Source organism: Anguilla rostrata, chromosome 7 (genome assembly GCF_018555375.3).
Source record: "Anguilla rostrata isolate EN2019 chromosome 7, ASM1855537v3, whole genome shotgun sequence".
NCBI classification, from domain to species: Eukaryota; Metazoa; Chordata; class Actinopteri; order Anguilliformes; family Anguillidae; genus Anguilla; species Anguilla rostrata.
In genome coordinates, this window is record NC_057939.1 from 52,242,566 (window position 1) to 52,258,413 (window position 15,848).

At 42.4% G+C, this 15,848-nt stretch overlaps 1 protein-coding gene across 1 annotated transcript; it reads right to left on the reverse strand.

The window, feature by feature from the left end:
* Nucleotides 1-1,203: 1,203 nt before the first annotated feature.
* Nucleotides 1,204-15,519, reverse strand: mtmr7a (myotubularin related protein 7a). The gene is made up of 14 exons (XM_064345041.1): nucleotides 15,228-15,519; nucleotides 14,430-14,552; nucleotides 13,851-14,013; nucleotides 13,399-13,556; nucleotides 12,862-12,990; nucleotides 10,737-10,871; nucleotides 10,077-10,209; nucleotides 6,128-6,237; nucleotides 5,903-6,028; nucleotides 4,723-4,772; nucleotides 4,360-4,560; nucleotides 3,748-3,882; nucleotides 3,146-3,272; nucleotides 1,204-2,680 (listed from the first exon to the last, which is right to left on the reverse strand). The coding sequence occupies exons 1-14, from the start codon at nucleotides 15,249-15,251 to the stop codon at nucleotides 2,336-2,338; spliced, it is 1,959 nt and encodes a 652-aa protein (XP_064201111.1). The 5' UTR covers nucleotides 15,252-15,519; the 3' UTR covers nucleotides 1,204-2,335.
* Nucleotides 15,520-15,848: the final 329 nt, after the last annotated feature.

Sequence of the window (15,848 nt, forward strand, 5' to 3'; positions counted from 1 at the left end):
CACCAAATAGGCTACAATTGCACTCTCTAGGAAAATACAAGCCCTAAATAAAGGACATTAAATTCCCTCTAATGTTCAGTTGCAACTTTAGTAAGTGGCCTACCTCATACCTCAGCTTAGTTTAAATTTAAATGAAAGTGTTTTGTTCCCTTAGTTTCACTTAATTTTGTGTTAGTACTTAAAAACAGTACCGACAGAGGACTTAAAAATGAATTGTCCAATAAAAAAGAGTCATGGAGTCAAGGACTCATGACTTGTAACTACTCCAACAATTTCCCTACATACTTTCAAAACGTTTTTCTGTTGCCGATCCTCTTCAATGACAGAAGTCCGATAGTATTTCCCTGGAAACACCAAACTGACTGATTGAATTTGGGGTTGTTCAACCAGTGAAATTCACCAGAATATGCAGAGATTCCATATATGCAACAGAGGCATACAAGGAGGCTTCAATCTTGCTGTGTTTTCTCAGTGTGTGTCATACCCAAGTCAATTCAAAACTGTGGTTAAAATATGGTAGTTCACATAATCTTGGTGTCTTGAAAGAGAATGTTGCTGTAATGGTTTCTCATTTTTGGTGGTCATATAGACGACCAGTGAGCATGGAGGTTTGAAACCTAAGCACTGCCGTTTTACCAAGAAAAGTGGTATTTCAGGGTTAGCATAGGTGGAAGGAAGTACTATGGAACATATCACAGTTGTTATTGTAATCATGAACATTATGCTATGTAATGGAAATATGTGACATTTCAAAAAATAATATGAACTAAGCAATAACAGATGGTATTCCCGCATATGTCAAATCACCTTTTCTGAAACTGGGGAAAAAAAATTAAACTGTGCTGAAACATATTTAAGGAAATAAACTGGAATTCTATCATATTGCATATTTTGAGACCAAACTTAACAGGTACTCATTTTATTTATTTATATACATAATCAGACATATTATGTTGCATACATTATATACAAAAAGGGGTTTTATCCTGCATATGTAGTAAACATTTCAGATATTGTTGGTTGACGTGTGTCCAACGTGTGCCCAGAAATAACAAATCTACTTCCATTAATTCGCACAAAGACCCCCCAAACGTTTTTTTGTTGTTATTTCTACAGGTAGTATACGCACTGACAGACCAACCATAATTACTGCTAACACACATAAATTAAACTTGTAATATTTTTTAAAGGAACTTCAAAAGGCAAGGTTTAAATGGATTTTTATATTTGTTCAGGTATCTCTTCCAAAACATAAACCATGAATTTTTAAAAGCATTTTCCTACATTAAAAAAAATGTAACAGGATGGATCCTAGATTATCTGCACAACAAACTCACCATCATTGGTGAGAACAGAAATTCATGGCCTTCATAACTGGAGTTGATTCAATATCAGTGAAAATATGTTTTTGTTAACAGAGATAGTCTTCTCCTGGCAGTTTTAATCTTGCTCATGACAGCAGCAAAATCAAACATTAAAGAATCTCCACATGCTCGATCCTGCTTAGATTAATCCCTCTTATGTCAGGTAGAATTAGGTCAGCAAACCAGTAGCATTTTCTTTGGTAACAAAAGCCCTATCCTGACTAGGCTATATTTCTTTCAGCAGATGAAAGGGAACTTTCCAGGTTTACCTGCGTCCACATTATGGCAGAGGAGGACACTGAAAGCACTACAGGTTCTATCTTAGTTGCTCATGTGACACTACTTAACATTTTCTAACTGTAGTTAAACTTTAAACTGTAAATCAAACTTTTTTTTGTGGAAAAAGTCAATCACTAAATGGAGATTAACCATAGAGAAAGTGCCGAGTCAGACTTACCCAGCACAAATTTAATGTTCATAAGCACAAATCCAAAATAGTGCACAACTTGCATGCTGTCTTCCTCTTTCAACATTTGTTGGTCTAATTGAAATGCTAAGATTTGGGAGTAGAATACCGCTTTGTTCAATATTTATTTTTCCCCTCTACAGTGTATGATGAAAATGCATAATTGCCAATTTATTATTTTTTATTCTTGAGAGTAACACTTTCCTCAACACGCAATCACTTCCAAGTGCAATGATTCACATTCTCCTTGTATGGAAGCCAAATACACATACACATAAAATGCCCAATGGGAAAAGGGGGGGGGGGTGGTAATGGGGAGAAATGTACTACATTTCACATAAAATGATACAACGTCATACACACCACTCATCCCTAATTGTGAATTCAAGTCAAACTGGCCCCAAGTCCGTTTTCTGAAGCATACATTTCACAGTCTTCTGTGCAAAGCTCATCCCTGACACAGCTCAACCCTGACACACCGCATACTTCCTTCTGCCCTTTGCGCTCAGGCAGCCGAATAGACGGCCTCGTCCGAGTCAGGGTCCTTGGCGCTGTCTTCGCTGGGCAGGGAGTCTCCCCCGCCAGGTGAGCGGCAGCTCAGGTCGGCCACGCCGGACTCCTGGTCGCTGTTGGCCGAAAGGTCGGGGTCTGAGCTCTTCAGCGCATCCTGAGGCAGGAGCAGCAGGGAGCTCTCTGTCTCCCCCTGCTGGACCAGGCCGCCAGTGTAGTCCTGAGGGGTGTTGGCCAGGGTGATGTCTGAGGAGGGAACCCAGGCATGTTGGTTTGTTTCCACCGGATCTGCCTGTATGACAATCTTCATTCCCGGCATCTTTTCCAGCTTTTCTATTCTCTGAGAAGATTGTGGGGGGGAAAAACTCTTTGACATAACACAAATGACATCAAATAGTTCATTTTACTTTTTAATTTACTACCAATGGTCAATTTTGAGCAAAAACAGTCAAATTATAAGATGATTATTCAAACAGCCATCTATTATGTTATGTGCACTATTTATAGATTTATGCAATTCATATTTTTTTGCAGACAATTTAACCAGCACGAGAATGGGGCATCCCATTGAAAAGCATCCCATTGAGAAGTTGTACCTTTGTGTCGTGAGGAACCACTTTCTCAAACCACTTTCTGCTTTTACTGGTAACTACGGCACCACATCAGCAGTAAAAAGAGCATTTTTAACTTCAGCCTGTCAGGGTTTGGTCACTACTGAAGCAGGAAGCAGTGCGTGATTCTGTGAGAGGGTCTTTTTTTGGACCCGGACAGACCCCCCCCCCATCCTCCCTTTCTCCTGAGGTACCTCCTGGTGCACGGTGAGCTCCTCCTCCAGCTGCTGCGTCTCCTCCCTCACCGCCAGCAGGCAGTCCAGCGCAGACTGGCGCGGGTGCAGGCCCTTGTCAAAGCGGCTGTACAGGCCCCTCCAGAATCTGTGCACAGGGTGGCAGCAGGACACTGGCCTAACACCACACAGCCCAACCCCCTCTATGTGCAGCAAACTGGCTAATGAGGAAGTGCATCCGTTTCCCACAGGTTAATCCAACTACACCAACATGGGAGCAACAATACTTGGTATCATGTACAGTCGCTCACATTATTAGCTATCATTCTCTGATTAGCTGCAGGAAACTTATGAATGCTAGATTAATTTAAACTTAAATAGCATTATAAATAGTTAGTATGTGCACTCCGTGAAGCAGGCACACACACATAGGCATACACAGTAAACTACACAGAAATTTGACACATAATTTTTATTCATCTAGAATTAATCATTATTCTCATTTGAACTACACCACCTTGGCAAAAATTTAAACCAAAAAATGAGGCTGGGTTTGATTTTTATGGTGAATTCTACATTTAGGGGTGAACAGTCATTCATTGTGTGCACATGTAATAACTCACTTAAAACAGTAGGGGGTGGTAAGTGGCCGTAGAATTCCCTGAGCCTGTCCGTGGTCTGGTCTGTACAGAGGATTCATGAAGTCAGCCTTGTTCTTCCACAAGTACGCCCAAACAGAGTGAGTCCTCTCACGAAGTCTGAGCAAACATACACACACGCGCACACACACACACAGACACAGACACACGTACACACACACACACACTGTGTGAGGTACAACCCTCAGGCAGAAAAACCTACACATTTTTTACCCTTTTGTTTTAATGAACAGGCCCATGCTAAAAGTGGAATGTCAGGAGTATCCGCATTTCTGCTGTTTCCACTGGACATACAGCAAGACAGGACTCGTCCCTCCATTCGTCCTAATGTATGTTCTCACCAAGGAACTGCAGCCATTTCCACAGCACCGGCTAGCCAAGAATTCACACACGAACAAGCTGGACTGTGTACCACCGAGTCAGACATCCAACGTATGATATGAATCGCACTTGTCCTTTACGGTCACGTCAAGGTTAAGTTTTGCCGCAAATAAAATTTGCACCTAAACTGCCCAGATTCAAGATGCTTAACGAAGGACAAAAAGACGGTGGTTTTGAAACGGGACGCTCTCTCACCTAAGTTGTCTCCTCTCCCGCTGGCTGTTACACAGGAAGTTGCCATACTGACAGGAGTAGACGTGGTTGTGGATTTGGATGAGGAACCTCTCGTTGTACTCGAAGGCGCAGGGAAACTGCTCCATGAGCTGCCAGACGCACTCGATGAACTGGTCGATGACGGGGGACACCTCTCTGGGGTCTCCGTCCAGGTGGTTACACCTGAGAACCGAGCAGAACCCTGAACGACCACATTCAGTCATAGCAGGCTTTGTTTGCATGGGGTGGACCTTTGGCTACCATGTTAGCTGAAGAAATAATTAATTGCCAGTATTTAAAAAAAGTATTAAAATACATTGACTTCACATGAAAAAGCCCGCTCACCGATGGGAGAACTTGTGTCCAAATGACACCCAGTCCCTCTCAATGAGTACCTGAACACAGTGATAAACAATGAGTACCTGAACACAGTGAGAAACACTAAGTACCTGAACACATTGACAAACACTGAGTACCCAAACACAGTGAGAAACACTGAGTACCCAAACACAGCGAGAAACACTGAGTACCTGAACACAGAGAGAAACACTGAGTACCTGAACACAGAGAGAAACACTGAGTACCTGAACACAGAGAAAAACAGTGACTCGCAGTGGGAGTGCATGCATGTATGAGAACGAGGAGTTTGACTTCAGCTCCTGAGTTACCCAGCGATTACGTCACATAAATGAATGTACAAAAAAACTCATATTGATAGATACCGATAATTTATATTAAACATGGGTCTAATCCAGCAGATTTTACAATAATTGTTAAGAGTTTGTCTTAAAGCCTCCAGCGAATATCCAGCCATGCTGAAGCACTAGACAATGTGCAACGTCTATACTTCTAAGCACTTGAATTATTGGATTAAATGCATGTGTAAACAAAGAAAATTGATGTTTAAGTGCCAATGTGGTTAATTGAAATGATATGTCTGTTTTTCATTGAATTGATTTTCTCGGTGTGAAATGAACTTCAGCAAGAATTCAGCAAGACACGGTAATCCTTTTGATCAAAGGAAGGAAGCCGTAAGCACAGCAAGAGACCAATTAGTGTTAAATTATGAACACCAGATCTCAATTATGTTGTCCGGGTAACTGAACAATAAGGCAGCATCAATGTGTATGCATGTCAGAAAACATCAGCAAGCCTACACATGGCATGAAATGGAATCATGTTGATGGAACTTCATTTATAAATGTGAGAAAAATCTAAATGTGGTAGTCACAATAACTGCGGATTAATAAAAACAACCGTGAAGAGAAATAAAATCCGTCTTATGCAAAATATATACTTTACATTTTGAGACTAATAATAATAGTAATGTAAAGTAGTGCGTGTGTGTATGTGTGTATGCGCCTGTGAGCATGTGTGTGAGCATGTATGTATGTATGTATGCGTGTGTGTGTGTGTGTGCTTCTGAGCATGTATGTGTGCGTGTGTGTGTGTGTGTGCGTGTGTGTGCGTGCATGTGTTTGTGTGTGTGTGATATGACAGGTGTGTCTTTGTACGCAGCGTGTACCATGAGGCCCCTCAGAGTCCTGTAGTAGGGGTCGAGGAGCAGGCTGGCCACAGAGCACACCTGAGCCGTCCGATCCCAGCCGTCCGAGCAGTGGACCAGAACGCTCACCCCCTCCTCAGCCACAGCCTGCCCGCATGCGGGACACAAACAAACCGTCAGCCTGGGTCCCACTTCCTTACCCAGGGGGGTTCAGACACCCCAACTCCCACCCCGCCGCAGGCCCACCTTGGCTATGAAGACGCCGGCGTCCAGGACGGCCTTGATGTGCCTGAGCCAGCCCGAATTCTCCAGCCCCGACAGGAAGTCCCCCACGGACAGGGACTTGAGCTCGCAGACTGCAGCCACAAACACAGGATTGGCCGAGGGAGGAAGAAAGACAGAAAAAATTGCGTACAAAAATGAAGGGAGAAGTGATGGCATGATCTGTGCCAACTGGCAAAACCATAAGCCAAACCAAACATATGCCCAGCAAATGAAAATAACTATTCATGCCTTCATTCTGGAGACAGATGTGTCCTCAGGGGAGTTTTTAATAGAGAGTCAACAAGTGCTCACTAACTCGTAAGCCCTGGGATTTACAAACGATACACAAGGTTTGCCCGTGGAGATGGTGTTCCGGGCAGAATATGTGCTTGAAGTGACTCTTTCCTGGCCTTTGGCCCCGTGCAGATCCATACAATCCTACAGAAAAGCCCAACAGCTGCACCGTGAGACTACAAAGCACATGGTCTCCTGTTGAACATCCCTTAAACTTAAACAGACTTAAGTGGGTTTTAAGTCAGTACTTCAACTCTCTCCCTTCAGTACATATCCAGCTTAGCACAAGGACACTGTGTAATGTGACCTAGGTCTGTATAAGAACATCCTAATGAGCAAATAAATTATCTTAACAATAGTGTCAATGAATTCTGGGAGTTGCAGCTTAGTCAATGAACTCTGGGAGCTGTAGTTTTTTTTTAAAATTCAACATCTATAACTTTAATACATCAGAAAACACAGAGTACCCTTGAGATAACAGTGATATGGGCTTCTTCCACACTTTTAGAGTCCAACTGAGGAAAGGCAAAAGGGTAAGTCCTGAATAATAAAGTTCTCATACGCAGCAGGATCAATGTACTGCAAAGAATGATCGTGAGAATAATTAACCGAGGGAAGATTACCAGATTTCCAGAGCCATCACAACATGACCCCGACTAACCTCCACACCTTACATGACCTTAAAACCTTGTGAGTGCTCTACAAAACAAACTTACAAACAGATCATTTTGGAACCGGGGAACAAAACAACTACTCGAATGTTTATTTTTCTCGGCCGAAAACACAAATTAAAAGAGCATTGCAAGCAATACAATGAGGGTTGTGTGTGTGTGTGTGGGGGGGCTTGCTAATACTTTCTACAATCAGATATGGAACTGGCATAATATCTATAACTCTAGTGAAATGCAGGTGTCCTGCAGGGGATGAACAAAAATTTGATCTGAAATAAGTGAATGACATAGGCAAGCTTCTGTAACAGGCAGTTTCTTTGCTGATTATTTCCATTCCACTGAAGACATCCACAGATGTCTGACGAGTGAATCGCTCACATCAGAGTTACGGAACGACAGATTTACCAAAGAGGTAATCTTTCCAAAATCTCGGGACAAGACAAAATACAACCGGCAAAAGAACCAGTTCACCGTCAGGCCCAATCCTGTAGACCTGTAGGCTGTCATGATCAAAGAGTTTTATGCTGCAACAGTTTATTAGTATTCAGGCCAATGGCAACTGAATGTTAGCACCTGTCAATCACAAAATCTTAATCTACAGGCAACACTGACCTTAAGAAGGGATGAAATATTTTAATCAGTGAATACACAGAAATTCACACACACATTCGTTTCATAGTATGGCTTAACGTAACAGTGTGAATTTAAGTAACAGATGTGAATAATGACGTACATTTAAACCAGGGAGGGCAGAACATGGTGTAATAATGAAAAAAATGTTTTTTCAAAAATATTTATTTTTCTTAAAATACCTCTAATCATTCTCCCTGAGACACACATGCCTTTTAAGGGTCAATATTTGACTTGGGTATTGTATAATTTTCACTTTGGTGCTTGATGTGACAGTTTTGAATAAAGAGAAAACAACTGTTCAAATGTACGTTAATATGACATGGCTAAATGCATTCCTAAATGCATTTGTTTTCCTGAAACACACACACAGCTGAAAAGTCATCTGTTACCTAAGAGGTTCAAATCAATATTTGTAGGATACTTTTGAGTGCAAAGTGCCAGATGACAGTTTACTTTGTCCAGGGCTTGACGCACTGTACAGTGTGACAGAAATGGGAACCTATCTATATTTCAATGGAAATTCTTCAACGGCCATGCACCAAGTACAGTCTAGTAGAGAATGCTACGATTCTCCAGTACTCCAGAAAGTGTCAAGTGACACCAGTTTTCACATTATCCCTGTAGAACTACTAAAGTGGGCCCATAATGCTAATGCTATGTACCAACAGGACATTAAACAGCACTGTTTTTACATCTGCAGGCCCACTAAGAGTGCCTTTTTCAAATGAAATAAAAAGAAAGAGACTCAGGCAATCCACAAATAATCTGTGACAGAAACAGATGAATATACTTAACGAGTATATACCATCTGCTCATGTTCCAGCCCAGGCTGGCTCATTTGAAATGCTAATTTTAAATACATTTGAAGCCAGTATATTTTGAAGAAAATAAGTTGGTGCAAAATTATTATTTCAACGTTCTATTTTGGTAAAAATAGAATAGTTTCTTTCTAAATTGCCATTAATAATGCTGACATTATCTAAAAATCTAAGGAAAATCTAAAGGGTTAAAGTATTCTGAATAAAAGCCCCGGTCTGATTCTGACCAATGGGTTCCCCAGAGCTTTTAGGGGCCAGGAGTTATCACAGCTTCGACTTCTATTACATTTTTCAAACACTAAATCATGCCATTCTCACGCCCTCCTCCATCCCTGCCTAGGGGAAGAAGTCCCTGTTCATCTGCTCCGGAGAACAAAAATAGACCAGAAAATTTCATCCAGATGGATTCAAAGCCTCCTCTCTCGACGCTGCATTTTCCTAGAAGTGCTCCTGGGGTACCGTAAACTGCTGACTGTACCGCGCGGGCGATATTGTAAAACAAAAATACAGAAAGCATGAGGCATCAGAATTCCTCATCTGGCTGGAACGGGGGAATGTCAGGAACAGCTAAGAAAGCTGATAGTAAAGCAAACAGAACCACGCTGCAGATTGATTATGCACAGCAGCAGTCCCACGGCACACATAGGACGAGCAGGACAAAGACACTCTGTACAATTTCTGCACAAGACAGATCAACCGTAACGTCCTTCCTTTTCTTCCATTCAAACTTTCGTAGAATGTGCTAGAAAGCTGACTTTCGTGAGTATAAGTGAAACACAACTGACACGTTGTCCTCTCCTAAAATGAACTTTTACAGGTATTCTCACAATTTTCTCCTAAAAACATACAACAATTGTCAGAGAGCCAGTTTGCATCTTTATGCTGACCTTTAACCTTTCGTTCCCTCAACCCATTTATATCACCCAAGGCCAGACTTGATGGTAAACTTTACACAGTACTTGGTCCGAGATGATTATATAAAACATTTTTATTACATTAAAATCATTTTAGGTGATCACATTTTCCAAAACAATAACCTTGGATGTTTGTGTATATAAAAGGCAGAATGATAAACCAGTACTGATAGACCGCAAAGCTGAGGGAAAACCCATGCCAGCAAACACCTGCTCAGAGCGCTATAGACACATCCATTTCTCTGTAGCCCAAAGCTCCAGTCACACCAAGCAAAGGTTAGCTTTGTGCATATCTTTGTCGTATTTGTATAAAATGTTTCTCCCCCCTCCCCGTCCCCCCCATCTATTACAGATCTGGAAGCAATCTTCTCAGGTTTAATATTTGAGAACCAACGTAAAAAATAATACCAAGCTTTTGAGTCTTTTCTGAGTGATATATTATTACCAAATTATTAGACAAAATAACTGCCGTAAGGTCCTGATGTACCAGTGCACTCATTATGTCGATTTCTCTTATGCCTAGTACTTTCATAATAATTATTTTAAAAAGCCTTCATCCAGAGTGAAATGGCCAGGGGGGGGGGAGCAGGCTCAGCGTTACCTTCCAGAACTTTCTGCAGGCTGTTCCTCATCACGTGAATGTTCTCGATGCCAATGAACTGAAATCTGATGTTGGCGTAATTGTCTTCATTTTCATAGCCCTTCCCTGCAGCCCGATTAGCCATAGCGTTCAGCTGAAAATGCAGATAAAATAATAAAGTTACACGGGAATTCAAGCTAACCTGTCTGGCAGCCAAATAACTGACCCTGACAGGAGGCAGACACATGAAAGAATTAACTCATTAAAATCAAAATGGGACCATTCAAAAATGAACTGTATTCATGAACCTTAAATCAACCTTTAAATTAGTTCTGGTTTTCACAGTGTGGTGAACATACAGCACATGCAATCAATCACAAACAGCAGGAAAGTCCAGTCATCCTGGCTTGACCAAAGAGCACAAGCATAGGCTAACAGTTACTGCACTTCAAAAGTACTTCAGTGTACTTCAGGCTGTCAATTTGACATTGACATTAACATTTAAATTAGGGCATTGGAGAATGTGATTGGCCTAATGGGTCACCTGTTGCTACCATCTGTCAGATGTACATGTCATTTGGGGTGGGGGGCTGTTGCTTGGTATGAAGGTTCTTCGACCAGGAAATACCACACCCCCCCCCCTCCCCCAACCCCCCAAAACTCGCCACTCTCCATCTTCACCTTGGGTCTGGTGTCCACCACATACATGAACTGGCTGCCAGGGTTTGACCTCATGATTGCCTGTAGCATGCTCTCATCCTCCAGACAGCGCGCGCTGAAGCCAGACAGGGGCTGGCTGCTTCGGCATATAGCGGCCTGGGCAAAGAGAGCGGGTTCACAGGGGTTATGCTACCACACACAAATGTGCTTTGGGAGTTCACAGGGGTTATGCTACCACACAGATATGTGCTTCGGGCATTCACAGGGGTTATGCTACCACACAGATATGTGCTTCGGGCCTATGTGCAGCTCTACAGAATAGAACCCTCAACAGTAGAGATGCCACATCCAGCCAACATCCAAAGATTTTACATAAAGTCTGCCTAACTGAAATACATATTAGTGGACAGCCGTAATAAACTGAAATATGGCTTTGTGCAATTACCCTAAACATAAATCTGCATTTGTGAAGTTTACCTAAATTGACACATGACAGTGCACAGCCACTGAACTATACTTTTGTACAATCAGACTAAACTGAAATATGCATTTGTGCACAGCTAACCTTAACTGAAATATGTCTTTACATACAGCCAGACTAAACTGACAAACCCACTACATCTTTGTGCACAGTCATATCTTAACTGTGTGCTTTTTTTTCCAGCTGGTTGGTAAGTAGGTCAGTTACACATGTGGTCTGCCCATGAATCCTAGAGGCCATGTCTGTAGATAAAAAGCAAACATTTATATAGTGACATGAGATCCACTTATGTTATCTATATTCTGCTGAATCATATTTCACATAGGCACCTATAGCAAGCAAGATATCACAAAACCTCACTGGAAATCATGAAAGATTTGTAAAATTAAAAAGATTTGTAATCAATAATTAAAGGACAGCTTACAGTAAATTAGACGCATTATGATTTCTGTAAATAATTTGCAGAATACAGTATATCATTACTGGATATTTAATGCAGTTTTTATCCTGGGAAAGGTAAAATAAATGACAAATATTTTGTGGCATTTTTCATTTGCTAAGCATCCAAATTAAATTGCGGTTCTGAGTTGGTTTCTGTAATAAATAAACCACGCTGCCTTGTGTTTTAATATTTCAGACACAAATGAAAAGCAGGAGGCTCCTGATAGGACTCCTATGCCTGTTCCACTCACAGCCTTCCACCCACAGTTAATAAATACTGAGCAGGGCACATATGAGCACACAGATCTGCACAGCCTGTGCCCCAAATCCATGGGAATCCGACCTGGCATCTCACAGAACACTCAACCCCCAAAACGCAACCTTGATTTTTTTTTTTTTTTAGGAATGATTCTTGTAAAGAAACCAAATCTATGAATCTGTACGTGCGTAAGAGATCGTGCATGGTCATGCCACAGACTTTATTCTGCCAAATTCTGTCACAAATTTATGCTCTTCATGTTTCTGACACGCTGTTCGTATCAATGCGGCAAAAATAAAATATTATTATTTCCGAGGGGAGCAGTTTTCTTTCCTCGGGAAGCGAAGCCGATGCCAGAACCGCTCCCCCCTGCCCCCTGCCCCCTGCCCCCCTCCCCTCCCCTCTGGCCCGAGTGCAGTGCACAACCCAGCCTGAACTTTATTATAACTGCATATCACAAAATTTCACAACAGAGCGCTTGACAGTAATATACTGCTGCACTCATTCTAGCTCCTCAGAGGAGATCCAACCTGGCACTCTTTCAGCCTCTCAGAGAGCGGCTACGCCGAGACGGTAAAATGGGAAATAGCACCGCATCCAATAAAAAAAGGATAATAAATTCACACAATTCACTATTATATAGCGCTCAAAGATACGATTAATATGTTTCTGGCAGCCATCAGAGAATCGGTGCTACTGAAGCTGCGTGCCCCTAAATGAACACATGTAAAAATGACTGTTTGGCATGATTTCGGAAAGTGGGGAGTGAACTAATAGCAGTTGATCTGGGGGGGGGGGGCTTCACAGTGTGTTAGAAAGGTGTGTGCTTTAGGTGTTTTGGAGGCGGAGCCTAACTCACATGGTTATGTCAGCGGTAGTAGAATGGTGTTTTGGAGGCGGAGCCTAACTCACATGGTTATGTCAGCGGTAGTAGAATGGTGCTTTGGAGGCGGAGCCTAACTCACGTGGTTATCTCTGTGGTAGTACGCCAGCGTGGGAAGGCGCCCTCTGCTTCGGAACTTGGAGCTCCCGACGATAACGGGGGGAGTGGCTGAGGCGGGGACGTAGAGCTCGGAGGGATAGGTATCACATACCTGCCAAAACAGCACCCCCAGCAACTCCATGACAAATAAATACAAGCTGGGATCTTTATGCTCGCACCGCACAAGCAACGTTTTATGAATACAAAAATGTCTGAAAGCCCTCTTGAGCTTCCTCCTGACGTCACAGAGACGGTAGTTCCAAACATAGGGTGACTGAATAGCTTACTCAGCAAAAAAAAAAAATTTAAATAGCCATTTTATAGATATGATATTTATGATATTTTTACTCGGTACATACGGGCCAGCACAAAGAGGGTGTTATTTAAAGATACATTTCAACAAATCAAATAATACTATGTCTTTGAAGAGTAAAAGCCTTAGCTTCGCATTCTTTTGTAATCCAGAGATTAGAAAACGTCAGTAACGTTTCTATGGCTGAAGTACGAGGGAGGACCTAACCCGATAGTCCTGGTTAGCAGGAGTGCTTTGCCACAGGCTGTTGGGGATCCCCATGCGACCGTATTCATCCTTAACGTCTATAAAGTTCCAGGCCTGCTCTCTGGCCTCCTTGTCCAGTTTGGGTTTGAAGGAGAAGCAGAACAATTCTGCATATCTCTCTGGAAGAGGGTACACACAAGCAGACAGAACATGTTCAGTTTGGAAATCAGCTGATGCCAAAATCATCCAGCAGGCAGCAAACGGACCAGAGTCCCGGTAAATTTCTTCCATGAATTCCTGGCTGACTGGACATCGCATCACAAACCGGACCGGTGCAAATTATTTGAGAACCGGACATTCCGGTCAAAAACCAGACGTCTGGTGACCCTACCAGCCCTCATGTCTCGACTCCAAGTGGAATACCATAGAACGAATATGAAATATTCTGCCCACATCAAATGATAAGGACCCACCTGGCCTGGTGAGGCGCTGGAGGGACGCGTGCACTTCCTGGCAGTCCTTCTCCTGGGGGATGACGACTTTGATGACCTGGAAGTTCTTGCAGCGGATGAGCAGAGGGCAGCCGGTCGCTATTGGCGACCGCTTCTCAACACCACACACCAGGCTGTGCAGCACCTGTAGGGAGGGCGTCCAGACATGTATCACACTTTCAAGTCAAATGTACAGAGACGAGGGTGCCCCCCCCCCCCCCAAAAAAAAAACAAGTGCTCCAACATAAATCACGCAAATAAATTGTACTGCCCAGGGATTGTTCATTGTTGTGGCCCTATGCAACTGCACAGAGTGCTTATCCCAGCAACCAACTCTGCTGGGGACAGGGGGGCGGGGGGAGGTTGGGGTTGGGGGGGGGGGGGGGTGAACTAGCCCTAGAGGTGTCCTCTGGGGGAATCTAGCAGAACTGGAACAATAAGGATGAATGCCGAATAAAACATTTCCAAACCTGCAATTAATTATTGAAGAGTAAAACACTGATATAATAACTTGATCAAATATCAGACCATTATGATAAATAAAAATGCCTTAATGCCTACCCATGTTTCTTTGCATATTTCAGACACACTCTCAACGAAGACGGTGTGGGTCGCTGTTAGGTACAGTGTGCCAACACTCGCTTTCCTGGAGCTCATCCCGTCAATCAGATGGACATTCTCCACCTGAGAAGTTTATCGAACACATAAGAGTGCGCGTATTAGCCCAGTGCTAACCCGAGGAAATTAGAATTCATCCACATTCATTGATATGATAATTTATACAGTAATACTGGGGTACTGGATTTTGCGTTTATTTCCCACGTTATATGGCTGTGTGTCTGTTGACGCTGAAATCACCTTAAGGGAATTCTTTCACAGTGGCTAAGGAAGTACATAGACACAATTGTGCCCTGTGTTTCATCAAAAAATGTGACATCGATGTATTTACGCTGCAACAGCCACGCCTAGAGCGTATATATATAATGTCTTTGCATCAAACATTACCAAACGCGCAATATTAAGCCACTGCCTGAAACTGATGACGTCAGCCATTTGAACATACAGAGGTAGCACCTCACGAGCTATACCTCAGCAATTATGTAGCCTATATAAGGTCTATTATAATAGGTCACGAGACAGCACGAATTTGATTGAACATGCGTGGATTTATTAATAGGCTATTGTTCTTACGTATACACGAATATAAGCATATGGAATTATGTTAAATAGCCTACATGCGCCAGATGTGCGAAATGAGAACACATTTTGCCCAGGAAAAAAAACTGGATGCGCGTGGACATGCAGCTTTCAACCGGAGTATAAAATAATTTCACATTCATTTTCATGAAACCAATTTACCTTAGGCATTCTGATGTGCTCCATCACTGAATATAAATCAGGCAAGCTGACCACTGAAAATGAGTTCGACGCAACGAGTTGGTTAAAATAAACAAACGGTGAAACAATTTTGAAGCCACATGTACAAATTTTGGGCTAAGTAAAAATAGCCCACGTCATCTAGGATATAATGTTTTGTTATTGCTCGGGATGATTCTCAGGTAACTCCTCCATGGTTTCCTTGCACCGGTGTGAGATTCAACCATCAGGCATCATCAGCCCCTCGGATCTGAAGACGGCAACTGCGCGGTCCTAAAGCCTGTCATGTGACCTGTAGCATCGTGACTGGTGTACCCGTTCGGCCGCCTGTTTAGCGTTGGTAATACGTTATATAGACAAATAAATAAATAAATAAAAGTGTATTTGTTTTGGCACACCTTTGAAAATGACATTGTCATGAATTGCTGGATGGCTTAGCTACCAGAATGGAAAACCTGGAAATTGTTGGGGAAAACGTACAAAAATTCCTGAGAAAATGCGACTGATTGACACTCCTGGAAAACTGTGTAAAAGAAAACAAGCAGCTCAATAAACCAATAAAAGCTTGCAACTAAAAGATCTTTTGATTCACTGCATAAATCA